The 27,677-nt window shown below is 39.1% G+C and overlaps 1 protein-coding gene across 4 annotated transcripts in view; it reads right to left on the bottom strand.

Moving 5' to 3' along the window:
* The window catches only part of Fbn1 (fibrillin 1), a 222,372-nt gene that overhangs the window by 51,368 nt on the left and 143,327 nt on the right, over positions 1–27,677 (bottom strand). For all 4 annotated transcript variants that reach the window (XM_078049643.1, XM_078049640.1, XM_078049641.1 and 1 more), the window contains exons 22-40: positions 27,330–27,467; positions 26,469–26,519; positions 24,660–24,785; positions 21,886–22,113; positions 21,079–21,204; positions 20,828–20,956; positions 19,883–20,008; positions 19,654–19,779; positions 18,314–18,436; positions 17,070–17,195; positions 14,904–15,029; positions 8,098–8,220; positions 7,820–7,942; positions 6,424–6,549; positions 4,694–4,816; positions 2,861–2,983; positions 2,449–2,613; positions 521–589; positions 300–425 (exon numbers count right to left, since the gene is read on the bottom strand). In XM_078049643.1, coding sequence (XP_077905769.1) covers positions 300–425; positions 521–589; positions 2,449–2,613; positions 2,861–2,983; positions 4,694–4,816; positions 6,424–6,549; positions 7,820–7,942; positions 8,098–8,220; positions 14,904–15,029; positions 17,070–17,195; positions 18,314–18,436; positions 19,654–19,779; positions 19,883–20,008; positions 20,828–20,956; positions 21,079–21,204; positions 21,886–22,113; positions 24,660–24,785; positions 26,469–26,519; positions 27,330–27,467 — 2,403 coding nt within the window. The remainder of the gene's footprint in view (positions 1–299; positions 426–520; positions 590–2,448; positions 2,614–2,860; positions 2,984–4,693; positions 4,817–6,423; positions 6,550–7,819; positions 7,943–8,097; positions 8,221–14,903; positions 15,030–17,069; positions 17,196–18,313; positions 18,437–19,653; positions 19,780–19,882; positions 20,009–20,827; positions 20,957–21,078; positions 21,205–21,885; positions 22,114–24,659; positions 24,786–26,468; positions 26,520–27,329; positions 27,468–27,677) is intronic.

Genomic DNA, 27,677 nt, shown 5'->3' with positions numbered 1-27,677 from the left:
TAAGTAGCTTTGCTGAGGACCATGGAAAACTGTTTTGTAGGCATAAGTGGGACTATGGCCCAGCATAATAAAACTCCACTTTTCTCAGGAAAAGAAGGAGCTTTAGGACTTACTGGAAATGACATCATTTCAGTAACATTAGTGCAAGTGACCACATGTGTGGCATATTTACCGGGCTACGTTCATGATTAGACCACAGTGCTACGTTGCTAAGTCCTCAGTTCCTGGTTACTGTACTCTGGTTTTTCAGGCGAGTTCTCACTATTTGAAAGATCATGTCTTCCTATGGGGCCACTTACCATCACACACTCGGGTGTCCTCGTTCAGGTAGTAGCCCGTTGGACAGCGGCACTGGAAACTGCCGAAAGTGTTGATACACTTTCCCCCTTGGCACAGCCCTGGCAGCTCCTGGCACTCATCAATGTCTATCAAAAGAAAACAAAAGAATTTCTTCAGCATTGTAAATATATCCAAGGAAATTCAAAATGTGCACATTTTAGGATGAAGGAAAAAGAATTACCTTCCAGTATTACGGTGATAGGGTTTGGGCGAAAGCCTTCTCCTCCAGGGCACAGAATTTTGTACTCAGCTATTGAAACAAAAAATTTGAAGAGAGTTATCTCAAATCTAAAATTTCTAGAAATAATATTCTTAAGAGAAATGAACTGAAATATTCACTCTCAGGAAGCTTTAGCCCTCACTCCACCCAGCTGAAGTAAGTTATCATCTTAGTGCACACTGGTCATTTTCTAAGGGTAGTTGCCAGTGTCCTCAGTCTTGGGACCCTCTAGTGACTAGAGTCCTTATGTTCTTCTGAACCATTTTGTTCCTTATCTCCATCACTATTTCTTTTAAAATGTTCTCTTTTCCTTTTTATTTTCCAAGAAACTCATCTCCATTTATATGTTCTACTCAGCTTTTCTTCCCTAGAATCACAACTCCCATTAGTAGTGTTCCTCAGCCTGTCTCCAAAACCTTTTCTAAACAGAGCTTAGGTAAAAGTGACTCTTTGGGTTCCCAGCCCACTGTCCTGCTCAATACCTAGAGCTCTTTCTTACCCCCTCTATTTCTACAGATGGCAATATTAATTCTCCTGGTTTCCAAAAGCAACTTTCTACAGTGTCTTTTATTCCACCATTCCTCCATTCCTCCAGGTTTTCCACTCAGAAACATTTATTCCAGTGCCATGCACCGGCACTGTGATACATATAAGAACACACGAATAAGAGTGACCCTAATTGGCAGCACCATCTTTTCATAATCATGCTGGTCCTTCCTGATCATCCCTGTCCTGGCTTTCTGAAATCATATGTACCATGTGCATACGTGTAAGTATGTACACATTCTCTTTCTAATTTTGATACAGATTTGGGGTGGGCGGTTCTTTAAATCGAAGGCTCAAAATAAAATTGCACAGTTATCAGTCCTCTTTTCCAACATGAACTGATCCATATCTCTGAAAAGAAGAGGGAAGGCAGTGCCTGCTAAGCTCTGGGGACCATGCTGGGGACTAGGAGGTATTCTATGATGCTAAGTAACTTGCCCAGGGTTACATGGAAGTAAGTGGTAGAGTTCTAATTTGAACTTGGTGTGCTCTTTGGCCATGTCTGCTCTTGTTTCTTCTATTTTTGAGACTTATGTTAGACTATAGCTCTGATGTTTGGGTAATATTTTGCCTATTAAGCTGCACATTCCTGGAAGATGCAGGATCTAGTCTAATTCATCTTTGAACCTTCAAAATAGGTGCTACAGGTACTTGACAAACATTTTCAGAAGAAACGAATAAGTGACCTTTCTGCAAGGAAAAAATTGAGTGACTCCTACAATACCTCCCATAAGCAGCAGACTCTGACTTTTGCCAAAGAAGCGGCATATGACTGAATTGTAATACAGGACTCACTTAGAAAAACAGAAAGTCCTTTTATTTATTTATTTTGGAGATGTATTATTTATGTTTTAAAAATCACATTTGAGAGCTTTCTTTCAAGTCCCATCCTAAGAATGGAATAATCTTCCATTTAATAGTTGCTTAACTAATTATTTCTCTTTTGCCCAGGGATACTCTGAGTCTGTTCCAGAGTTTCCCAAACTACCCGACAGATAAGAAGAGGAGAGATCAACCCATGTGTCCCTGGAAGGGAAGCAATTGGGAAGAGCAACCTCACCTGGAAAATCTTTAAGCCATGCTATCTGCCTGATTTTCAGCAGAGAGAAATGAGACACTCCCTGTTGCACCTGAGCTTTTAGTGAAAGACAAAGGGGGCACTCTCTTACTCCCAAGTAGGGAATGAGGTCCCTCCATGGGGTGAGAACATGATCGCCCTTTCCTGATGGAGGCATAAAGACTACAGGTGCTCCCTCCCTTGGTAAGTAGGCTCTCTTTTGTGAGTCTAGAAAGGAGAACTGGCTTGAGTTGGAATAATAAGGAACAGGAGGATGCCCACTTACTTGTGTTCACAGGAGGGCACAGCTCACAGGGAGTACCCCAGGCTCTACCCAGAGAACAGCAGCAGGAAGCCTTGGAAACACCAACTCCGATTTCATTGCTACAGGCTGTATCTCCGTTGTCTCCACGGGGCCGAATATCCAAATAGCAATTTCCTGAGCGGGTATCTATTTACCGTATATAAACGAAAAAGTGTCATGCAGATTCTTTCTTTTTGAGGGTTGAAAATTTAAACTAATTTCCTAAACTGTTGAAAAACCCTGACTTCCTTTTACTTAGAAACTAAAACATGTCGAAGAATATATAATAGGAATTTTCTATATTATTATTTTGCAAATTTTAAAAATAGGATGTTGAGTGCTGTTTAAACATAATAAACAGCCTGCACCTCTGAAAAGATTTTTAAGATCTTACCAACACAGCCAACTCGAGTTGGATTCAGCTCAAAATCAGGTGGACAGTCACAGGTATAGCTGCCCGGAGTGTTGATACAGTTCCCACTGATACATGTGGTTGGATCCAGACACTCATTAACATCTAAAACCAAATAGCCAGGGCCAGAATTACCAGTGAGTCCATGTGGGGCCAACATCACCATAAACCACACCACCCAGTCTAGGGCTCCCAACAAGAACTTTTAAGAGTCACTAGTTGTAATTACACCTAGAAATGTCATCCTCCACTTCTGAAATAAAACCCCTCAGGAAGGAAATATGTCATGGTCTTTGATCTCCCCCCACCCCTAGAACATATTGACTATCCAAACTTGTCATCAGGATAAAATATAACTTTGGAACTAGCAAAAAATATTCCAGTGAAGGTAACCGAAGGCAAAACATTGCTGTGACCTCAGTTAACCAAAATTTCAGACACAGGTTTTGAAAAAATATATTTAATATGTGTGGCTTGTTATTTTGTCAAATTAGAGCAAGATGTCCCAGAGAACTCTCTGGAGCAGGTAATTTCTGCTGTTTCTTCCACATAAACGCATGGGGCTTAGAGTGTGTCTTCAAGTCTGCAAAGAGTCTCTCTCTCATTATTGATGCTGAGTTGAATGTTTCCCTTTCAATTTCTATTCCAAAAATTTGTACAGTGTTCCAGATATTTAGGACATGGGTTTTGGCAAATACCACCCCTGTACAATCCTTCTGTCTCTTTTGAACACTTAGGAAATAATCAACACTGGGTAAATGGATTCAGAGAAGAGACGTTGGGGACTGGGGACACCTTATCCTTGGGTGTTCCCTGTGGAACTGGTAACCCCCATGGGTTCCCAAACAAACAATTCTTTAGCTCAAATCTCACATAAATTTGGATGGACAGGGTCAGGCCAAGAGAAACAAGGTTATAATGATGCTGACAGGGACTGAGGTTGAAGAGAGGGCATGCACCATGGAGAGGTGACTTCCTGAGGTCTTCTAGAGGCCTGATTGGTGTCATCCTACTGCTTATAAAAGTAGGATATATGCCTAGAGAAGATGTGGGCCTAGGGAGGAATACTTGAGTCCATAGCATTTGTGGGGAGGTGGTGGTGGTGGTAGTGGTCTTGATCTGGAGAGCCACTGAGTCATGGCTTGTTTAGGTGGCTAGGAAAAAAAAAATTCTCCTGACTCCTAAACTCCTACAGAACGGGATCTATTTCCTCAATACCCTTGAACAGAAGGGTGGATCAGGAGAATTACAAATGGCTATCACTGCCAAAGAGGACTAAAGGCAATCTGCTGGGTGCTTGTGGCTTTTCTAATTTTTTTCCTTATATTCCCTGAGAGTCCTTGTTCTTCAAGGAAATGTCTCATACATTAGAAATGGGTAGCTGGGCTCTCTGTATCAGCACTCTGGTGACCACTGTCAGGGGCAGGGATGGGAAGAAGTAGGTATTGCAATGGAAAAGTCCAAGGAGAAAACCCTTGATCCTAGAGCATGGCCGTCTGAAGGTAACTCTGAAAATGCACCCATGAAGAAAAAGAAATGGCTGGGAAGCCATATGGCTGGAGCACACTGCACATTCCTCCACAGCCAGAAGAGCAATTGTAAGGCTTTGAGCTCTGTTCCTTCCTGTCTTTGACTCTTTCCTCTGCATCTTCACATTTAATCAGTTCCGAGTCTGAGAATACGTAGTCTGGGTTCCTGTTCCCTCACCCTGCTTTAGTTTTCTTCTCTGACTAGCCTTGTATGGTCCCAATGATGGCCCCAACTGTAGGGTTCCCTGGGACACCCGGGAGCCAGCCATGATAACAGATGTCTTACCTGTGCAGTTTCCACCACTTCTGTCCAGTTCATAGCCTATCTCACACTCGCAGCGGAACAGGCCAGGAAGGTTGTGGCAAGTTCCAAAGACACAGATGTTTGGAAGGGAGCACTCATCAATATCTTGAGGGAGGAGTAAAAAAGGGAGAAGTTAGATTTATTTTTTGCTAAAGAAACTGCCTACTATAATTAGGCAAATGATATCAGTGTTGGGAAAATGAAGTCTACCTGAGCTAAACAGGTCATGGGAGACTAAATTCTTTGGTCGTTCTTATCTATCTATATGCTGCTTTTGTTGTGAGATTAAATTTTAAGCATCACAAAGTCTTTTCTTTGTGATAACTTTTATAACCAGCTTTATAATCCTTGCCCCTAGTACTATGGTATGTGCTTGGTATTTATAGACAGCTAAAAACTGCGGATACCCCTTCCAGACCTCTGCCCTGCTTCACATTAATATCTGCTTATTCAATTGTTACCTGGGCACATTTTCAGACTTGAGACTGACTTTAAATAGCCATGACTACTCTGCCAGTGGTGATTTATATTATGGACAAACAAACAAAACTTTCCCTTATAGCATTAAAAGAAGCAAAACTTTTACCGTGACTATTTGTGTTACCAAAGGTGGCTCAGTACCTGTTTTCCTTGGATATTTGGAGTAACAAAAGTAAACAAGGCATCAGGCACATGATCAAGAACATAATCTAGTTTCTTGCCTCAGAGGAGTCTTACATCAACTCTGCATATTAAATATAAGCTGTACAAAGAACCCAATGGTTCCATAACAAAATGAAGTATGTTCATAGAAATACATGAAGAAATTGGTATAGATATTATAGCTGAAGACTGATTCTGAGTTCACATCTTGTTAACAAGCAATGACTATTAGCTAATACATTAATCAGGACCTTGTTTAAACTTCCAAATGTTATTATCACTTGTTTATTTCTACTGAACTCTTTTTAATTCATTGTAGTCACTAGTTATTTTCAAAGAAAAATAATGTGCTTTAAACTTTTAAGTGTGGGTAAAGAGAAGAATCTTAGTTTCCTAACTGAATTTATCCTTAGCCAACAGGTCCCTGGGGTCCTGTTTGACCCACATTTCACAGAAAGACAGAGTCTGGAGCTTAGGGACACCATGACACATGGCATTAGTCCAGGGGTTCTTTACTGAGCAGGTTTGCAAAATAATACTCCATGTTCATATATGTTAGATGTTTAGAGAATGTTCTGAGAATATCCTCAGGTCATTATTTTGTATAAGGAGAAGACTATCTGCTCTGTCATTATTTTAAAGGCTTTATTTCTAGAAACCAAACCACGGTAGAAATTGACAACTGCATTTATAAAGATAATCCTCCAACAGCACACTAAGGGACCTAATGTTACTCTGAGTTCTTTTCCCCCAGCATTAGAAACAGTTGAGTCTCACTGGGTTAGTTACATTTGGCTATTCTCTTTTTCTTATTCCTGATGGTATACTCCTGCAGACCATTGGCCAAGACTGGATGTGTAGCTTATGGCAAGACAGCAGACATTTTTCTCTGCCCAAAGAGAAATGGTCCAGCTGGAGACCTAACCCCTCCACAAACTGAACTGACCAACTTAGATAGATGTGAAGCCCCAACAAACCTCAGTTTTTAAAAAAGAAAAGCACCAGAAGTGTTAAGATAACCCAATCTCATGGAGTTCTGCAAGATTCCCAGCAGCTTCTTCAGCAGTTACCTTCGCAGGCCTTTCCGTCGGCACTGGGCACGAAGCCCATGTCACATTCACAGCGGTACCCTCCAGGGGCATTGAGGCACTGGCCATTGCCACAGAGATTCAGGTTCTCGGAGCACTCATCAAGGTCTATAGGCAGAAAGAAGCACAAGTCATGCTTTCTCAGATCCTACAATTTTTATAACTGTCAATGTCCTGAGTGCAGCCATGTTTTGTCATAACTTCTATTTGATATATTTAAATTCATTTGCTTTTCTCATTTGAATGCTAATCTTGAATGTGCAATAACCTTGGGGTTCAGATTCAGAATCTCAGATGCTAAAGTATCCCTAATGCTGTAAAATGAATATCAAGACAAGTGAATTATTTAAGTCCCCTTCAAGAAAGGTCATCCACATGGATGACATATCCCTGACCAGAAATAACAAGTCCATCATGAAACTGGAGGTTCATGATGACAAAGCACCAGTGAGCAGAAATGATTTAAACTCTGATAAAACTTTCAGTGAGTTAAAAAAAAATTCTAAATGAATCACTTAATAAACCTTAACCTCTTTTGTGCTTAAGTGACATCTTATTAACAAAGTGTTCAGGATAAATTAATGCTTTAAGTCATATAAATAGCTATTCTACTTGATGGCCAAGTAATGCATTATTAATTTAATAATTTAATTATTAAATTATTTAATCCCAAAGCTCTGACATAACAAGTGCCATTTGTGTATATATGCACATATAAGTATATGTATAGTTTATATACAATCATGTCTCAATCATATATATCAAAATATATGTAGTAACACGTTAATCTTGTGACTGTTAATTAGAGCTAAAAAGGAAGAACATTTCCTTGATATATTATAAAACTGGAAGTGGATGAATTCCTTAAAGACATTATGGATTGTTACTTATACCAATATAAAATATTGATTGTGATGAAAATGGCTAGTAGAAGTAAAATTTACACTGTTCTCTCCCAGAACATCTCACCCTTTTTCTTTACATAGCTTCCTATAGCCAGTTTATCCTGGAAAGCAAGTTATCAGTTAGAATGAGGCACAAAAATACAAAGGTGAAGACACGTAAAAAGAAGTGTGGTTTGTTTGAAGCTAAAAACACCATCAGATGCAATAATATATATGAATGAAAAATATAATGTGTGTGTGTGTGTGTGTGTGTGTGTGTAGAGAGGGAGAGAGAGAGAGAGAGAGAGAGAGAGAGAGAGAGAGAGAGAGAGAGAGAAGTTTCTGAGATCTAATTCCCTAATTGACCGGGCTCCAAATCCAGTCTGTTTTCTGTTAACTGACTCAGACTTTAAAAAGAACTGTTAGTCTGAGAGATGTGGAATACCTTGCTTCTCTGACTAAGGTTTCCCCAGCTGTTTTCAGGGCAAGCTTACCTGTGCAAGTGAAGCCATCACCTGTGTATCCTTCCTTACAGAGACAGCGGTAAGATCCCATGGTATTCCTGCAGTCTGCATGTTGGCTGCACATGTGGGTTCCATTGGAGCATTCGTCCAAATCTGAAGGAAAAAGGTTCATATTTTTATTAGCACAAAGTGTGGCATTTAAATTCAATAGTGCACAAATTAAATTTGACTTTACAGGATTAATATTTTCATATTAATTGCTTGTTCCTGACAAGCCATTGCTGAATTGCTATTATTTTCCAAGTCACCTGTGCACTTAATGCCATCTCCAATCCATCCGGGGCTGCAGCTACATTTGAAGCTTCCTGCCGTGTTGGTACATACAGCATGTCTGCCACAGTTGTGTGCTCCAATTTCACATTCATTGATGTCTGGAAAAATAACCAGTGGTTTAGAAAAAAACTTGGCACAAATGCCTTTTTTGGTCTTTAAATATCTAAACAATATTCAAAAGCTGACCAGCCTTCACACTGGCCACAAAGTAGTACAGATTGGTTTAGTATCCACATGTAAACTCTCTATATACTCACAGCTTCACATTTCAATTTATAAAGAACTATTTGATAGTATTTGCTATTATTAACTCTAATTATTTTCCATATTCTAATGTGTCTAGTCAACACAAAGAAAAAGACCAGGCAAAGACCTTAAAAAGTGAGTTGCCAAAAGAACTTCTGTACTAATGCTTATGGTTAATAAAAACATTTCTATTCCCAATATTTTTATTATTGTCAACTACAGAGTTATGATGCACAATCTTTTCATATCCTACGTACACAAAGGAAAACAATGTTTTTGGTATACCAGAAAACTTGCATCATATTAATATCAGACATATTTTATTCTTAAACTTCAAACATTTTTATTTATTTATGCTTTATTCCTGTACACTGTTCTCACCCAGAACATCTCACCCTGTTAGGTACTGCTCATTCAAACATATGCAGAAAATTTTCCTTAAGGAAGATGTGAACCATTTTACTCTAGTTTCTGAGAGTCCTTCCACATTGGAGAGCCAAGTCTTCTTGCATATTTCATGTAAAACTCAAGTCAACCCAGTGGGAATTGTGTCAGAAGGAGGAGTAGCAGATCAGGGTCACATTACTACAAGATGCCAAATTCTCTAGAATTTTCCATTCTTCAAAATTCCATTTCCACATTTAGCCAACAGAGACTATATCACATAAAAGTGTTACAGAATTATAAGGTATGAAGTGAAATATGTGTATTTCCCCGAATTAACCCATTACATTAATGGGTTACCCTCATAATCAACTTTGTCATTTATTAGAACAAGAACTCACAGATAGGATCTATGACTCTTGATGAAAACCAATACTTCACACAAAACTTAGGTCAAGTAGGATAATTTTGACATATAAAATGTTGCAAGAATTTCCAGGGATCACTTGAATAGTGGCATGAGAAAGAAACCGGGCAAGCAACTTATGTTTACCCTTTTGTTTACTTAAGAAGCCCAATTAAATGATTTGAACGTGTTTGGGAAAATGCTGTTTGCCAAATGTTCCATCTGAAGTCCTGAAATGGTCCTGGGATTTTTGGCTTCTTCATAGCTTCTAGAGCAAACATAAAATAAAACAATGACAGATTTCTCCTGCAGAAATTTTTTTTTGTAATGTCACTAATAATTCCAAGATGGAAATGTGCCAGGAAGAATGTCCTTAGAATTACACGTATGGTATAGCTGAATTTTAACATGCACTTACTGAGTACTTAAGGAAGGTTGAGGGAGGCTTGCAGCTTTAGACTTGTGACAGGGAGCTTTAACCAACTGAATAACTGAGCACTGTACATTCCAAGGCAAGGAGGAGGAAGGCCAACCCAGGGACAAGAGTGGTGAGCAGGCCCAGGGATTCAGAGGGTGAGCCTTCCTATGCCCGACATGTGCAGTTCCTATGCAGAACTGGTAAACATGCATTCTTTTTCCTCAGATAATCACTTCCCTCAGAAGTAAAGACACAACCACCACTTTTGGGCAGTCCTGCCTTAATTTCACTTCCTATTTGTCAGGATTGCTGGCAAATCATCTTAGGTGTAAACAATGAGCTTCAATTGCATAAGTATTGAAAGGCTTTAGACTTTTAGAGAATCAAGGAATTTTCTAAGTGGAAAGAACTCAGAATTCCACTCTCCCCATCCTTAGTTTGTCAGAGGAGGACACAGGGGTGGGGTCCCACAGACAGTGAGGGACAGAGCCAGAAAAGGCTGGGATTCAGTTTTCCTGTCTTCCTGATTGGCATTCTTTCCTTGGGGCATAGCTGCCCCATTGAGCCAATTTATTTCTTTAGGAACTTCAGGATTTTATTCTAAACTGGGCTTTAGAGAGTTCTCAAAATTTGGTAAATATTGACGGACTTACAGGAATATGAATCTCTTCTAAGCACAATTTTCACAGATGATCAGAACCTATCAATGTAGTAATTCTGTAATCTTTTCCTTTCCAATTTTCTAAGGCCAAAGATACCTTTATTTTCATATGACTTTCATCTTCCATATTTAATCTGGCATTTAAGAAAATTTTCATTTCATTTAAATGGATAATCTCCCATTATTATTTTTATTATTAACAATATGTTAATTTTGAAATTAAGATTCTAATTTACAAAATATTTTTAATTTTTACTGCAATGTTTTCAAGGTAAAAAATATATATATTTGTAAGAGACTGTGTGTCATGGGCTTTGGGGTGCTAGGAGAGGGTAACTCAGCCAACATTCACTTTTCCATTTTGTGACCATTTGTGTAAGTCACCTTCTTAATGCCTTATATTCTCAGTGTGTAAAAAGTGAACGAGAAAGATAATATGGTCATAAAATAGAGGGATTTCTGAATAAAATGTTTTTACATGTGTGTGTATGTGCATGTATGCACCAACTATTATTAATTGCTTCTATACCCAACTTGGGCCTAGAGATGTACTTCATTATAGAGGCAATAAAAGGGGAAACTGAGCCATAAGGAAAACAAACAAAATCACTGTATTGAAACACTTCAATAATGTGAAGGAAACCGCTTACGCTTGCCAAGAACATCTCTTTCTGTGCAAATGTTCTCTTCCCCCACAAGTTTGCTCCACACAGAAAATTCCTTTTTAAGATTAAGAATATGCATAAGCCAAGAAAAGCAAAGAAATTCAAATTTTAGGCTGACACTGCAACCTCCTTAACCCCAGCAATCCTTTGCCACAAGGTTCTATGAGCCTCGCTCCCTTGAAGGGCAAGGGCATGGGCTGAGCAAGCCCTGTGTGCAGGCTCTGTGTGCCCCATGTGAGTCTGCCACTCAAGGGAGGATTTATGCTCTGAGCTGCTATGGCCTGGTACTGACATACAGGGAGAGGCCATATCACCCACACAGAGCCTGCCTTCCGGCCACCTGGACCTCCATCACGTGGATCCTGATTCAGCAGAGCTGGCACACTGCAGTCTCCATTAGGGCTGAGGAAGAGGATGTAACAGCAAATGGAGAGGCCAAGTGCAAAGGCTACTTGGATTTCTTAGTTTGGATTGAAATTTGGGCCAAATCTATTAACCGAACACCCATGGAGTTTTCACAGGCTGACAGCCAGAGGAGGAGAATTAGCAATGATAAGAAACTAGAAGGAAATGAACACCAATTCTCACTGACTGCTGGTGGATGAAGTCCATGATTTTCTCCCATGGACTTGAGACCCACCAGAAACATTTCTCACATGAAAAAAATCAGACAATTGGAGAAATGCATTTATCCAGAAATCCAGCTATTTTAACTGAAAACAATTCTGATTTTATTCTACCTAATGGGTGCATGCTTTATTCACTAAGCATATGATAGCAGGTAGGTTCTTACAAAGGAGCTTGTGGGAGCCAAGACCTGCCCAGGATGGCAACCAGCAGCAACCTTTTTTTTTTCTTCTTCTTCCAATTACAATTATGTAAAATGAGCAGCAGGAGGCTTATATTGGGTCACAGGAAAATTGCAACCCAGTCCACTTCAGCCAAGGATAGAAGGGCTGTGCTCTAGGATTCCAGCAAAGGAACATTCTCTCTTGGTTAAATCAAACATTCCCCTCATCAATGCCCACAATTTGGACAAAGCTTAAGGAGAGTAAAAGAAACCCTGAGCATCTGTGTGGGCTGGGAATGTAAGTCAGTGGGTGGATTCTTAACACTGCTGAAGAGATTGGGGGGAAAGCCATGTTTATTTGTTAAAATGGAAACAATCAGTAATGACAAGGAAGCTGAAACATTTGGACAAAGCTGTGATGGAGCCCAGAGGACATTCTTCAGTTCTCATGAAACAAAGCTCCTCCTTATGAAATAGCATGCATGTTTTCCTAATTCCTTTCCAGAGAGCTCATTAAAAAAGTCTATATAAACAAATAAATAAGTAGACCTATTCCCTTTGTCTATGATCACAGCACAGTTCTTGAAGTCTGTATTTGCTGTTAGTTGTCCTGTGGCTTGCTTATGCAATCAGGCCAGATACATATCTCTATTTACATTAGTTGCCTGGAACATTATAAACACTTGTCTTTAGTATGACCATCACCAAGGTAACTGATGGTATTGTAAGTTGCAAGTGACACTAATTTAAAACCAAAAACAGGCTAAAAGAGCCCTAGTTACAAGGGATTAAAAAAAAATTTTTTTTTTGGCCCATGTTTTTAAAAACTTGTTTTTAAGTGTACCAAACTTTCTGCCAGTTCCTGTTGGTATAAGTCATTTCCAATCCAATGTGATACCCGTGGTTGTTAATAACAGTATTCACAGAGGATCTCTTTTTTCTTCTCTCATGCAGCCCCTCCTTCCACGGGCCAGTGTCACCTGAGGGGAACACGTGAATAACTGCCAAACAACCTACAGATTGGTTCATGATCACAAGCTAGTTCAAGAGCAAGAAATAGAATTCAGGGTTCTACCCTTTAGATGAGAATATCACATTATGTTACTGATGTCAAAGGGGTCACGAAGCTCAAGTCTTCTTCTGACAATGCTAAATGAATTTTATCAAACTGAAAAATCATCCAGGTTGAAAGTTAAAAAAAATGGGAGGAAGGCATCGGCCTTTTGTAAAGCTAAAGTATTTCTTCAAATTCATATCTAGTTTCTGTGGCATTTACTAAAGGGCTGCTGTTATTAATATAAAACTGATGTCATCTCATCTAACATGCAGTACACAGCTCTTGTCACCATAGCCTCAATATCTCTGTAAATTCAATTATGAAAAACAAGCCTTCAATATACAGAGTAAAATTTTTCCTTTTTTAAAAAACTGATTTTAAGCATGTGCCAATAGACAGACAGTAATGTAGAATTTTTGCTGGACTAGAAGTTATGTCTTTCATTAAAATGGCCTCCAGACCTGGCGTCTGTATGCCTCATTTAATATGACAGCAATAATTCTTATTTATTGGTCAGCAGTATGCCAAGGGTGTTATATACATTATATCTCATTTACCTAAAATGATATTAACATGGCATGAAAATTTTAGTTTTCTTCATGGTAAGAGATCTAGAATAACCAGTCACTACCTACGTCCCAATTGGCTGAAGTTTGGAGAACAAAATTCTAGAGAGCCTTTCTTTTAAGCAACGGGGACTGTCTCATGAGATGAACTTCTCCCTTCATTTGTATCACTGACCTTGCCCTGAACTTCAGTGAGCTCAGCTGAGCCAGACAATGGTGTTACCCTTTAATAGGTAAAACACAGCATAGAGCTATCCTACCTTTTCCTTCATTACTGGCAGACCACCACTGCTTACCAAGTCCTGTATTTACACTCAAAGCTAAAAATAAAGCTCGAACCACAGACATACAGAGTAACATCACTTGGACCTGTGAGGCCACGTGGGGGAGTTCAAATTTTAAACACTATGCCATTTATCAGAATGGACCCCCTAGCCAGGCTTCCTATGAAGAGCAACATAGCATGAAAACATTTCAGCTTTATGCTTCTTTTCATGGTTTGGATAGAGTCTGTCAGTTTTGAACCAACAGCAATATTACTGCCATTATTCCATGTGTTAGTAAATTTGACACAGCACCATCAGCCAGTTTGTGAGGATGAGAGATATATTTTAGTGCTTTCTTGAAATATGTTGATACTGTGAAGAGGAAGATCTGTACATTTACCACTGCCAATCTGCAAATATTTTAATGTTTGTTTTAAGTCACAAGGGCTTGCCAAACTGGCTTTTGGAATTAAAGCATGTTATTTGAAAACAAAAAATTATACGGTTACCTAATTCAAGCTTACCATCATCTCCACTATGTTTTAAATTATGTTATATGCCATAATCTGTTATGTTAATATATTACTATGGGAGAAATTTATTATGCTATTCCATACACTTAATATCATTGCCTCATGTTTGGAAATAGCAACCGAACACTTAAAAAACAATGTCATTGCCATAGAGTGACTGCTTCCATTTGGCATTTAACAGGATGGTCTCCTACAAATATTGTGAAAGATTTTTCTCGGGTGCCATTGGTATTAGACAAGCAAAATTGCAAATGATTCAATTAGCACTTCACAAGATTTGTTAAGTCCAATGAATAAACACTTATTTGGGTAAATTGATACATTAAAGTGATCTAATTTAAGGAATTGGAAGATTGGAGAGAATTAATGAAATGTTGGAACTGTCAGATGTATTTCTTTAAAAGACAATTTTAGCTATACAACCTTAAGTGAAATATTGGCAAAGGAGATTATTGAGAAAGGAATACTTTGATAAAGGGATATGAATATTTGATAATTACCATGTTCACTATTTGGTTATGAAAATTAATTTTAACCTTTTAAAAATTGTATCATTTGTAGTGTTATTCTATACATCTTTTTTTTTTCCTACAGGTAAAGAAAAAAACTCCAACTTGGAGCTAATATAAATTGGCAAATTTCAAAGATGTAAAAGCTAAATTTAATGGAAAGTGGTATACAAAACACTTTACATTGCAGTCAAAATGTTAGTAGTTTTGAAACTTGTATTAATCTATAATTATGATAGCAGCCTCTATCCACTTTTTATTTTATTGAAAAAACCCACACCTGTACAGCCGGTTTTCCCTTTTTTGCCTGAATAGCCCATATCACAGTGACAGATGAATGAGCCTTTAGTGTTTTCACAGGTCCCACTTAGGCAGATATTCGGATTCAGGTCACACTCATTGACATCTGAAAAACATAGATGTTATTAATATACACAACTGTTTTATACAAATTAATACTTTCTGAGATAAAATAAATATGTCAAATAAATTAGAAAAGGTGAAATACTTTCACTCAGCAAAAATATTATTAAGTACTACATTTAAATGTTTTCACTCAGCAAAAATCAACAACAACAACAACAAAAAAAAACAAACTTAAGGATCCCACTTCACATTGGCTTTCGAGATTGTAGGCTAATTACATAAATTGGCTTTTATGTGGTCCAAAAGGAGGGGCTCAAGTGATCAAATAAGGATCAACTCAAGGGTGAGTGTAGAGCCTGTTCATGTGACAGTCTAGAAAACTTTTTAAAACAGCATACTCTATTGCAAAATAAAAATTTTAATTCAGTCTGCCAATGCAGATAATTTAGTTTCCATAGTTTAAAGAAAAGATAAATTTGCTAAGTGTAAGTAATTATAAATCTCATTTCTTTCCCAAGTTAAAAAATTATTTATTTTTTAAGTGTTCATTTCTATTCCTAGGACTTCATAAATTTTCAGTAAAGGTTTTCAGAAGAGATAAACATGGTAAGAATTTAGATACAAGCAGTTCTAGACTCTTGCTTCTGGGCAAGATGGAATGACCTTCCCACCCAAAACAAGAAAAAGTTGGACATGCAACATGATTCTCTAGACAGTAGACACTGAGCAACAAAATATAGTGATCTCTGAGAGAAATAAAATAAACTGGGTGAGTTCTAGATTGCCCCCAGGTTACTGTATGGAGGAAGTTTTAAGATAGTGGCATAAAGAGGGGCATGCTGGATGGAACAAGGTGATGTTACGGAGATGAGGAGATGAACCTAGAAGTCCTTGAAAGTCAAGATAATAACTGGAGTTCACAGGCAAAGAAAAGGACAGAAGAGAGCTGCACAGAGGAAGAGCTCCAGGGATCTGTAGAGGGTCTTCCTCAAGTGATCAGAAGAGCAGGCACGCACACACTCATAAGGAAACAAACCTCTTGAGGCTGGGGAAAGCATGACCCAAAAGAATGAGGGAGACAACGATCCTGAAAGTTCACAGAAGGCCTGGAATTGTGCCTGTTTTCAACAGTCAAACTGGAAAACCTCATAATTCACAGGGAACTGGATACAGTATCCAGAAGGGTCTTGCCTCAGTAATGCAGCAAAATTAGCCCAAGTCTAGCTGCTGCTTAAAAGCTTAAAAGGAAGACTTTGAAAGAATCAATCTGTTTCCAAGTAACCCAACTGCATTCCAGAACAAAGCTCAAGAGTATTTCTAGGAATATGAAAACATCCAGCACCTACTAAGGTAAAATTTACAATATCTGGCTAACAATCAAAATTACCAGGCATTCAATGAAGGAGGAAAACATGAACCAAAATGGGAAAGTCAGTTTATTGAAATGATTCAGAATTAACAAGAATGATGAAATTAGTAGGCAAGAACACGAAAACAGTCACAACTACATTCCATGTGTTCTATGATTAAACATAGTAAGAAGAGACAAGGAAGATATGGAAAAAAGATCCAAAGTAAAATTTTAGTGATGAAAACTACAATGTCTGAGATGAAAAATACAATGATAGAATGAAAGGCAGATGCGATATTGCAGAAGAAAAGCTAACCAATTGAAGGCACGACAATGGAAACTATCCAAAACACATATGGTCAATTCTAGAGTTCTCTGCATTCTTGTCGAAGATAAAATCTTGTGTGGCTTCAGACAAGCATTTTAAAAGCCTGAACTCTAGTCAGAGCAAAAGGAGGATTAAGTAGACAGAAATAATGATAGATATGTAAGATAAATCTACATGGAGTTGATCAGTGATTGGCTCAATTCCCATAACATATCTGACAAAAGCATCATCACAGAAACAAGAAAGTACCTTTTTGGAAAGCTGTCTTTAAAATATGAGTACCATCTCCTTAAATATTCTTGCTTTCTTCAAGGGATCTATGTTTCAACTAAACAAACTAATATTTACGTAATTTAACAATGCTTGTGAGTAACCAGACAAATGGAAAATTCTTTGCTTACCTACACAAGTCTTCATATCTTCAGAAGCCATAAATCCATCATAGCACAAGCACCTGTATTCTCCAGGAATGTTTGTACACTGACCACCATCACAGATATTGGGGTTATCTTCACATTCATCGATGTCTACAAGGAATAAAACCAACAATGTTGTTGATATTGGGTCCATTATTCAGTGAGAATTTGACCCAACCCAAATAAATTCAGCCTACTAGCATAAGACAATTAACTCTCAAATCCAAATGAAACTTTATATAAATTGTCCTTTCAGGTTATCCTGGGTGAAAGGAGAAAAACTTTCAAGATTCACTATACTATTTAAGGATGAGATCCACACCCACTCTAAGTCCATCATTTAAATTATAAACTTTAACTCATATGAATTTATCATTCAAAAATGATTATGAATCTTATTTTCTCATTGACAACTCACAAATGCCAAAGATCTATTATCTTCTGTTTTACTTACACTTTAAGATATGATAAAAGGTGAAAATTGCTTGAAACAAGAATCTACTTTAATGAAATTTTGGTAAAAATACTAATTTTCAACATTTGCTTTTTATAGTTAATATCAAGAGGGTTTTTTTTTTAGGGAGAGTTTTCTAGATCCCATAAAATAATTGTGGTTCCTCAGCCCAAATTTTCTTTTTGGCCCAAGCTAAAATCAAAATCTGTATCACCGATTTCCTCTCATTTCTAGTTGGTTATATGGCTCTTCCAGCCCTGTGTGATACAATAGAAAGTAGGACAGAGGCTCTCAAACTTTAGAATGCATCCAAATGATTCGGAGAGCTTATGAAGACACAGATTACTGAGACAACCCAGTAATATCTGATTCAGTAGATCTTGGATGGGTCTTGAGATTTTACATTTCTAACAAGTCCTCAAGTGATGCTGATGCTGTAGGTCCAGGGAACACACCCAGGGAGGCATGGAATTTGCTCAAAAGATTGAACTCTTTCAAATTTTGATTAATGAAGAAAATGCATTTTATGTTTCACTTATTATATATCAGGTGCTATATTAAGTTTTGTACATACTCTTTCACACAGGCAGTCTAAACTCATTATAGATGAAAAAATCTGGTGCTAAGTATCCTCATCAAAAATGCACAGCTAAAATGTGTGACAAAAGAGGATTTGAACCTCAAAATGTCTGAATCCAAAAAGCCCAAATCCTGAACCACTATACTTCGGGAGCTTTTATTGAGGGATTTCAATATGAAACTAAAACCCACTCACCAGTGCAAGATCTCTGGTCAGGCATTAGTGCAAATCCTGGCTGACAGCTACACTCATAGCTGCCTTCAGAGTTTGTGCAGAAGGTTTCACATCCACCATTCATTATGCTGCATTCATCAATGTCTAAGAGAAAAGATTTAAATGTTTATTCCATTCAAAATTCAATTTATTCGTTCAAAGATATGTAAATACCATTACGACAGTATTAACAGGCTGGGCCCTTTAAGAGAGATTTGGGCCATGAGGGCTCTGCCCTCACAGGTGGCACTGGTGCCATTTAAAAAGGGTGCATTGACCCCCTCTTGCTTTCTCTCACCCTCTTGCCTTCTGCCATGTTATGGCACAGCAAGAAGGCCATGGCCAATGCCAGCACATTGATACTAGATTTCTCAGTCTCCAAAACTGTGAGCCAATGAATTTCTATTCATTGTAAATTATCCAGTCTCAAGCATTTTGTTGTAGCAGCACAAAAATGGACCAATACACCTTCTTCTGTGTTTATGATCATGGCAATGCTTTCGGTCACAGATTCAGTTATAAACCTGCAATTTGGTTTGACTGACTGAGTTTCCAATCATTTTCAAGAACCCGAGTTGAAGTTCTGAGTTGTCCTGGGCCATGTTTCAGAAGAATTTGTGCTGATTTATGGTTTTGGGTGGAAACCATGTGAAACTTGGCAGTTCCACACGGTGTACACCCCAAACCAGGCAAAAACTGGCAGCATCTACGAAATTTTACTTTGACTTTAGGCACAATTAAGCCACAGGGCCTCTGTGCCACCCTTCACAGCATGACTAAACCTACAGAGGTCCAACCACAAAACAAAATGCTTGTCCCACAAAAACCCATCTTTAAGGAGTGCCAGGCATGGTCTCTATTTCAATATAAGATATCAATGTTCCATGGGCTTCTTTCTCATAGTTATTCTTTGAATCTTTTAGCTGATTCATACCACCCACAATGAAGACCTCACTCTAGGCTTTTCTTTTCTTTTTGATAGCACTCATCATGTGAAATGTATCTCAGGTGGTCAGGAACCACTGGCTGACCAGCCTTGGCAAGCAGATGCATGAACAAGGCACCTACTATGCCCATTTTTCAAAACTACTTGGGTCAACTTATATTTGTTACAGCAAAAACATCTGATACCCTTAAGTAGTTCTTTAAAACAGGTAGGGAAGGTGACATCTAAAGCTCAAGAGCCACTATTTAAAAAGTGTTATTATAGGAAAATAAGAAATATTAAGTAAAAGTAATGAGTGAGGAAAAGAATACATTGCTTCTTTTATAAAGAGACCAATTAAAATAAAATAGTAAATAAAAAGAAGTTTAGGACTTACCAACACAAAACAGCCTATCGGGCGTTGAATGATAGCCAGGGTTGCAGGCACACTGATACTTCCCTATGAGGTTCACACAGCGGCCATTGGGACAGAGGTTCCCGCTCAGTTCACACTCATTGATGTCTATTTAGGAACAAAGAAGAGCAAACATAAGCTGCTGACTCTGGAAGAGATGTGGGTCAAATTACTGACCTAGAGCAAGCGGTCTGAAGGTCTTCCTCCTTACCAATACATGCAGAGATGTTTGGGGACAGCTGATGACCAGGTGGGCATTCGCAGCGGTAACTGCCTTCTGTGTTAAGGCAAGCACCACCTCGGCAGAGGAGAGGATCTCTCTGACACTCATCAATATCTGAAAAATGGAAATGACCTGTGTTTAATACACTGATGGGACCCTTTCCCTCTCCAGGCCATCCCCTTTACCATCCCTCAGTTGCTGGGAGTCCTGGCTGCTAATGGCCAGTCCACCACATTCAAAAATGCCTAGGATGTGAGAGACTGGACCCCTCTCCCAAGCCAGTGACCACCCCTGGTGAAAAATTGATTGAACTGACATGGAAGATTAAAATCTTGACCTTGTCTCAACATGGGACACCTCTCTGGGGCCATATATACTCCAGAACTTCCTGTGGGATCAGACTAAAGTTGCAAGACAGCCAAATGCTTGGCTTATCTTCTTCTCTTGCACTAACCTTGCTCCTCTCACTTTCTCACTTCCTGACAGGCTCTTCCCCAGAACACTCCCACAAAACAAAGCACTCTTATAAGAATCCCCATTTCAGACTCTGTTTTTTTTAGGGAATCTGATCTAAGGCAGTCAGATTAATCAATCTCTTTTTTTCTAGAAATCTGGGTAAAATCCAGAAGTCCTCTAATGGGACTTCTTTTATAGCTTAAGTTTCAATGGTTCTCAATTTACTGTCTATTCCAGGCATTAAATTCACTTCTCAAAGGTTCACAACTGATTTTCAAAGTTACCCATAACCCTAAAACACAAATTCCCTCACTTCTTCTGCAGATCACTCTCCCTCCACCACAGACTGATTTCTGACTCCCTGGTCAGGAGCACAGGGTGGTAGGCAGCTGGAAGAACCTGTGACAGAGGCTATGAGGCACCCAAGCTTCTTGAATTCCTTTTCTTCCTGTGTGGATCACATGACCACAAACCTACCCATGCAGTTCTTCATCATCATGAATCCACTCTCATAGCCTTCATCACACTTGCATTCAAAGTCCCCTGGGGTGTTCACACACTGGCCTCGGCCACAGAGGTCGGGAGATATGCGGCATTCATCAATATCTGCACAAAGAGAACAAGTGGCAGCAAATGAGTATCAGGATGGCCTTAACACTTGTGGCAATATGAAAGAGGATAGGTTTTAAAGAATGTAACCTCTCTTGCTCCTGGAAGCTCATACTGACCTGTGCAGTTCCTTTCTTCAGAATCAAGAGCAAAGCCACTGTCACACCTGCACTTAAAGCTGCCAATGGTATTTCTGCACTTGCCGTGGGTACAGAGGCTGGGTATCATCTTGCACTCATTGATATCTTCAAGAAAAACATGGGGGAGAAAAGTTTGTAAGCAACTAGTTGGGTGGTCTCAGTGAGTTAACTTACCCAGTAAGTTAAGATGGTAGCAATACTCATTTCAAAGAATGTGTGATGACCCATAAGGCATGACTTTGTAAACATCTCTAGCCTTTTCAACTTTTCCATTATAGAAAACATTGTTAGAGAAGCAAAGTGTGTTTGAAAAATGACATTTGCTGGATTTGGATAGAGGACTTGGCACTGGTTTCTTACACCGCTTACCCTCCATTATACACTAAGGTGGGTGGCAGTGATATGGATGCTTCAAGACAAGAGACAGATGGTCATATCACTTGATTTTAGTAGATGGCATGTAAATTTTCCTGGCAGATTTTTCTTTGATTTACTTCTGGCTTATGATAGTATAAAAATTTATTTTACCACTTAATGACTAAATAGGAGAAGCAAGAGACCCAGAGACCCAGGGAAGTCTAGAGGAGTGGAAGTGGGGACAGTCTAGCATAGAGTAAACTTTTTGCCATATATAATTCAGAAAGCTAAAAATCTATGCTGAGATGACCAACAGATGGCCACACAGATAATGTTCATGGTAATTTTTCTGTTAGTAGAACGCTGGGATCATGCAAAGGCACCTGTTGGTCTAAAAAGAAAACCAATTGACCATTCAAAACATTGTACCTTTGAAGAAAGGTTTTCCATTTGTAATATCTTTCGTGGCAAATCCTGGTCCTCTGGGGCAGAGCTCCTCATACTCTGGGGTGTTTCTCATGGGACACTCCTCACACTCCTCCGTGCCCCAGGCTCCACCTACAGAGCAGCAGCAGGCATCCATGCGGTGGCGTCCAGCAATAGGCAGAGTGCACTCCTCATCATCATACCTCAGGTAGCATGTTTCCAGGCGGATATCTGTCAGAGGAACAGAGGGAGGCTGAGGAGGGAGCTATGGTTTGGATATGAGGTATCACCCAAGAAGCTCATTTTAGGCAATGCAGGAATGTTCACAAGTGAAATGATGAGATTATGAGAGCTGTAATCTCATCAGTGGATTAATCCATTTGATGGATTAATACTTCAAATTGATTACTGGGTGGGGGGTGGCTGAAAGAGGTAGTTCACTGAGGGCATGCCCTTGAGAATTATATTTTGTCCCTGGTTGAGCAGCCTTCCTCTGCCACACCCTTCCACCATGATCCTGTGCCTCACCTCAGGTCCAGAGCAATGGAGACAGCCAACCATGGTTTCAGACAGCTCTGAAACCATGAGCCCAAATTAACTTTTCCTCCTCTAAGTTATTCTCAGGAGGTAATTTTTTCATAGTGATGAAAAGCTGACTAACACAGAGGGCCACTCTGTTTTTACTACCCTTAACTGCAAATTTTGTTAGGCAAAGGATAATACACGGACTAATTTTCTATCTACTTATTGACTGGAATAAGTTTTTTCCTTCAAAGAAACCAAGTGTGTGGTAAATATTCCTGACTAATAAGCACTCTCTTTTCTTTGTAGGTCCATATTTGCCCCTCTTATTTGAAGAAAGCTCCCTTTCAACCCCAGGTACTTTCTAATAGTCCTACATAAGGAGTGGTACTCTGAAAACTCCCACAGTGCTCCCTGACACACTTGGCACTAAGTCAGAGAGTCCAGAATGTCTTGGCATGTCCTCCCCAGTGAAAAGCAAACTGCACTCTTTGTTGTTGGAGCACATCTAAGCTAGCTCCGTCACCTCTTCCTCAGATGCACTTCATTTTGTAAAGTCTGCCCTACTTGGAGGAACCACAGAAGCCATCCATTCTTCTCAAGTATTCTTTTCACCTCAACATGTGATCATGTGCACATTTTTTCAGGATACAAATAGAATTCTTCTTGCCCCAACTCCAAATTCATGGCATTGTGAGGAAGAGTAGAAAGACCAAAGGCCCAGAAGACCTGGATTCTGGAAATGTTCTACAACTAAGTTGTTTGTCTTAGACAAATGATTACCTGGAACATTAATTTCTACATTTGTTAAATAATGTTGCACCCATCTCTCAGGAGGTACTGTGAAGCTCAGGTGAGATTATGCACCTGAAAACTAAAGTATAATTAAAATGTAAGTTGTACTCTTTCTTCTCTGTCTCTTTTGCTATGGGGTTACTGACTATTCACTGCAATGTCTGAACCTCTCGTATTGGATGGAAAGTTGCTGAAGTTGCAACTTTATGTTCAGTTTTGCCTATATCAAGATGGGTCATTAAAAAACAAATCCTAAATTAAATAACTGAAGAACCTAGAAGAAGACTTTTATTAAATGCTGACTCTCCCTAAACAAAGAAACTAAAACTAAGAATGTGATTAACTGACATTCTCAGTTACAAAAAGATTCTGGGCTCTGAACTTGCCCTTATATTTCATATTGCTTAAGCTTTAAGCTTAGAAGTTCTCTCTGTAGGGATGGGGTTGTGACTCAGCAGTAGAGTGCTTGCCTAGCATGTGTGAAGCCCTGGGTTCCATCCTTAGCACCACGTATAATTAAATAAAATAAAGGTACTGTGTCCACTTACAACTAAAAAATATATATATTAAAAAAGTTCTCTCTATAAAGGTTTGTTAGCTCTAATTTGTAAATGATCAAAACCTTGAGCTGCATGAACTCTTTTCACCTCCTACACTGACTAGCGATGCTCTTAGAGTGGTTTAGTTTCAGATATGCAAAAGCCGAGCACAATTTCCAGAGTCATGGGCTCAGATATGAGCAATATAAGGGGCATATTCCTGACAGTCAGAAGCTACAGTAGTTATACCAAGAAATGCTGCTAGATAGCATAAGTGGCACTCAAACTTGCTGCCCCTGGGTCAGCCTTCTAAAGAAAGCATTCTGGATTCCTCATCCAATCTCTTCCATTTCATTCTGATGGGATGACTGGGTTTGAGGTGCTTCTTTGGGCTCCAGCAGTTGGCCTGGAGGATCCCACCTAACTGGCAGTGACAATAGCTCTGGATTCCCTCAGGTTTACTCCCCAAGGCAGTGGTATCTTTGTTCCTGATACCCACATGCATTTGCTGTAAGGACCTGTCTTCCTGGCCAATGACAGGATATGTCTAGAAGTCATTGGTTATAGTTTCCTATTAAGTGCAAATGTTTATCTTCTTGTCACCATTCACCTGGTATCCTATATTCCATGGCATAGGGGGTCAGATCTCAGAACTCTGGAATAATAGCTGTGATAAGACTGATTTAAGGAATAGTTATATAATACAAAGGCCTAAAGTTTCTTCTCAATAATCCTTTCTCTATACTTTTTGTAAAGGGGAACATAAAACTTGAGTTAGGAAGGCCATCTGTCAAGGAAATTACCATGGATCCTAATGTTGCTGTCTGAATTTGGTGCTTAGAACCAAATATTCAGCTGTGTCTTATTAAGAGTTTTGAATATTTAAGAAAGGATTATTAGAAAAACGAGCTCAGTATTTACCAAGGCAGATCCTTCCTGTGGCATCCAAAGTCATTCCATTGGGACACTGACACTTGAACGATCCCCTGGTGTTGACACACAGGCCATTTTTGCACACTCCTGGGAACACTTCACATTCGTCTATATCTAAAAAGAAAAGGAAAAAAAGCATGAAGTTAACATACATGTATAAGGTAATTTTACCTTAGTCCACTTATACACTCATAATTATTCTCACAATAGAAAAGGCCACTTTGAAACTGATAAGTTCAAAAAACTAGTTTCCATACAAGCAGTTCACGTAGAATTTCTAGGGTATTTAAATAGCACCCTATTACTAACAATATAAGAGATTCTCCATCAGTCTCAAGGGTAACTTTTGAGTCAGAGAGTGGGTGTGTGAGTTCTTGGGGACAGATCTAGTAGCTATAGACAGGTAAGGTTCCCAGGGGCCATATAATTAGCTTTATGAGATGAAGTGTCTCATAAAGCTTAAAAGTTCTCTCTATAGGGCTGGGGTTATGGCTCATCGGTAGAGTGCTTGCCTAGCATGTGTGTCTGGAAACAGAGAATTAGAAACCTGCTATTTCAAGCTATCAAAGAAAAGAACAGCCTGAAGGTGAGCACAGAAAATAATCCTGAGGGATATGTGGGTCAGTCGGGAGTCTCTTTTGATAAGTGCTAAATCACTAGAAATTGTGTAACGAGTTCTAACCTAGCAGTGGTCTCATGCTATCCTGGCAATATCATGGTGGTCCCTGCCTGGATCAAGGAGAGTCCAAAGGTGCTCACTCATGTGCATCCATTCATCACTCACCCAATCTCTCTCAAGTGGACCAATCCTTCCTTGTCTGCTTAATGGGAGCCGTGTGCTCACTGTACTTAATTTGGAAAAACATTCATCATCCAGTTAGTCCAAAGAAAGGTACTTACTTGCCAGTGCCAAAAAGGAGAACATTAGTTAAGAAACACACAAACTATGTCCCTATTTTGAAGAAATAACTTTCTAAGCCAGGAATGTTGAAAAAATTTCTGTATCTTTCCTTGGAGTGGAGAAAAATGGGGAGCAGACAGACTATACCTTTTTGGTTTTTGTTTAGTTGTTTGTTTTGTTGTTGTTATTCTGGCCACTCAAATACCAAAATGTGCTGTTGAGCTCAGATAAGTTATTATAGCAGGTCTGGACCAGGAAAAGGCCAAAGGATTCAGTCATCATTTGGAAAGCAAGACCTTGGGTGGGGGTTGTAGTGTTCTTTGTTTTAACAGGGAAAGAACTTCATTTCATCCCACATATGGGACTAATTGCTGTTTTTAAAATATTTCAGCTGCTGTGTCATGTCAGATTGTGTTAGTCACCATGACCTATATCTATCTGGGACTCCATGAGAAAGAATCACTGCAAACTGGAGAGAATCCACCCAGACTCAAAAAAGAGGCAAGGGAGTGCATCCCTCTAAGTCAGCCATGAGCACGAAACAAACAAACAAGGCCCAGGGAGAGCCAAGGAAATACAAATTTTACGGCTTCATCAAAAATTTCCTGCTTTCCTCTTCCTGATAAATGGCATGTTGAAAGTGCAGTCACTCTAAACCTTAGTCAACCTAAACATTTTCAGCCCCCTTGACCTTTGGCCATAGTGCTCTGACACTGGGAAATGCACCATACATGCTTGTGAACTTAACATCTGCTCTGCTCTGCAGTTCTTGCCATTCTTTTCCTCTGATGTGTATTTCTCCCTGTGAAGTTACAGGACCTCTTTAACAAGCACAAGTTAACACAAGCATTCTTCACACACCCAGAAATGTATGGTTTATAAATAATCGGAAATACCTTCACACTGTGTTCCTTTAATTCTTGAGAAGCCTTTACCACATATGGGATCTGTGGGCGGGGGGGAGAAAGAAAGGTGACAATATCCAGACTTTGTAGTTATGATGTATTATAACAAACACAAAAGAGGACCTGGAACAGGAATTAGATGTTATGAATAAGGATGAGATACAGTGTTTCTGAGACTGCATAGGTGAGGAAGAACAATTATGAAACGTCTCCTATGATAAAGCTCAGTTCCTCTAAGATATCTCAAAAGATACAAAGTTACATCACACTAAGGTGACAGTTAAGAAGGAAACCCAGTGCAAGTTTCTTTCTATTATCCTGAAGATGGGAATCAGACTACTACAAAATGAAAAGGGGCAGAAAGCCAAGAATTTGGAGGTCTCAAGCCCCACAGAATTCACATCACATAAATTCACACACTGATATATTAAAACATTGGATCAGCAAACGATTAGCAAGGCTCTCAAACCTCAGCTTCCCAACAGATTTAGAAGTTGAGCAGAAACCCTTATAAAGCTTAGTCATAAATGTTGGTTTCTTTATAACAATTAGAGTTTTGGAAGAAAAGCTGGAATTGCTAAAAGCTCAGGACCCTTACCAGGAACTGGTGCCTCAAGGAAGACTCACAAACTAACCCCATCATCATTTTGAGATAGAAATTAACCAAATCACATAAAATTATTGTACTTGACACTTCTCTGATTTCCTATTCAAGAATGTTTCATTGAGGCCATCAGAATCAAATCCTTCAAAATTCCCAGGTGAACTTAAATAAATAAAATACTTGTCTTTCCCTTTCTAAGCACATCAACCAGTGGATGAGGGTGGGGGGAACAGCACCATATCTCTTACCAACTTGGCATATGGTGCACGGGCTCCCCCAGGCAGCACCGAGGGAAGAGCAGCACTGGGACTTCAAGGTGGCTCCATTGATGTTGATCTCACACCGCCCATCGATGACTGTTTGCCAGCAAGTGCCCTTGATGGTTTCTGCAGGGGAGGAGGATAATATTTAATGGATATTTAGTAGAACCTATATCAAAATTCAAACATGCACATTGGACTTACTTATAGCAGGAATAGCATGACAAAACAAGGAATACTGATGGTTTTAAATGCTGCTCCCACACTTAAACTCTTCTCAGTAAAAGTTGATGTTAAGTATAGCAGCACTAATAAACATAAAAAAATCATTCTCAG

The sequence above is a fragment of the Ictidomys tridecemlineatus genome, chromosome 5, assembly GCF_052094955.1.
Source record: "Ictidomys tridecemlineatus isolate mIctTri1 chromosome 5, mIctTri1.hap1, whole genome shotgun sequence".
Lineage (NCBI taxonomy): Eukaryota > Metazoa > Chordata > Mammalia > Rodentia > Sciuridae > Ictidomys > Ictidomys tridecemlineatus.
Note: the sequence above shows the minus strand (reverse complement) of the source record. Positions and strands in the feature narration are given on the sequence as shown.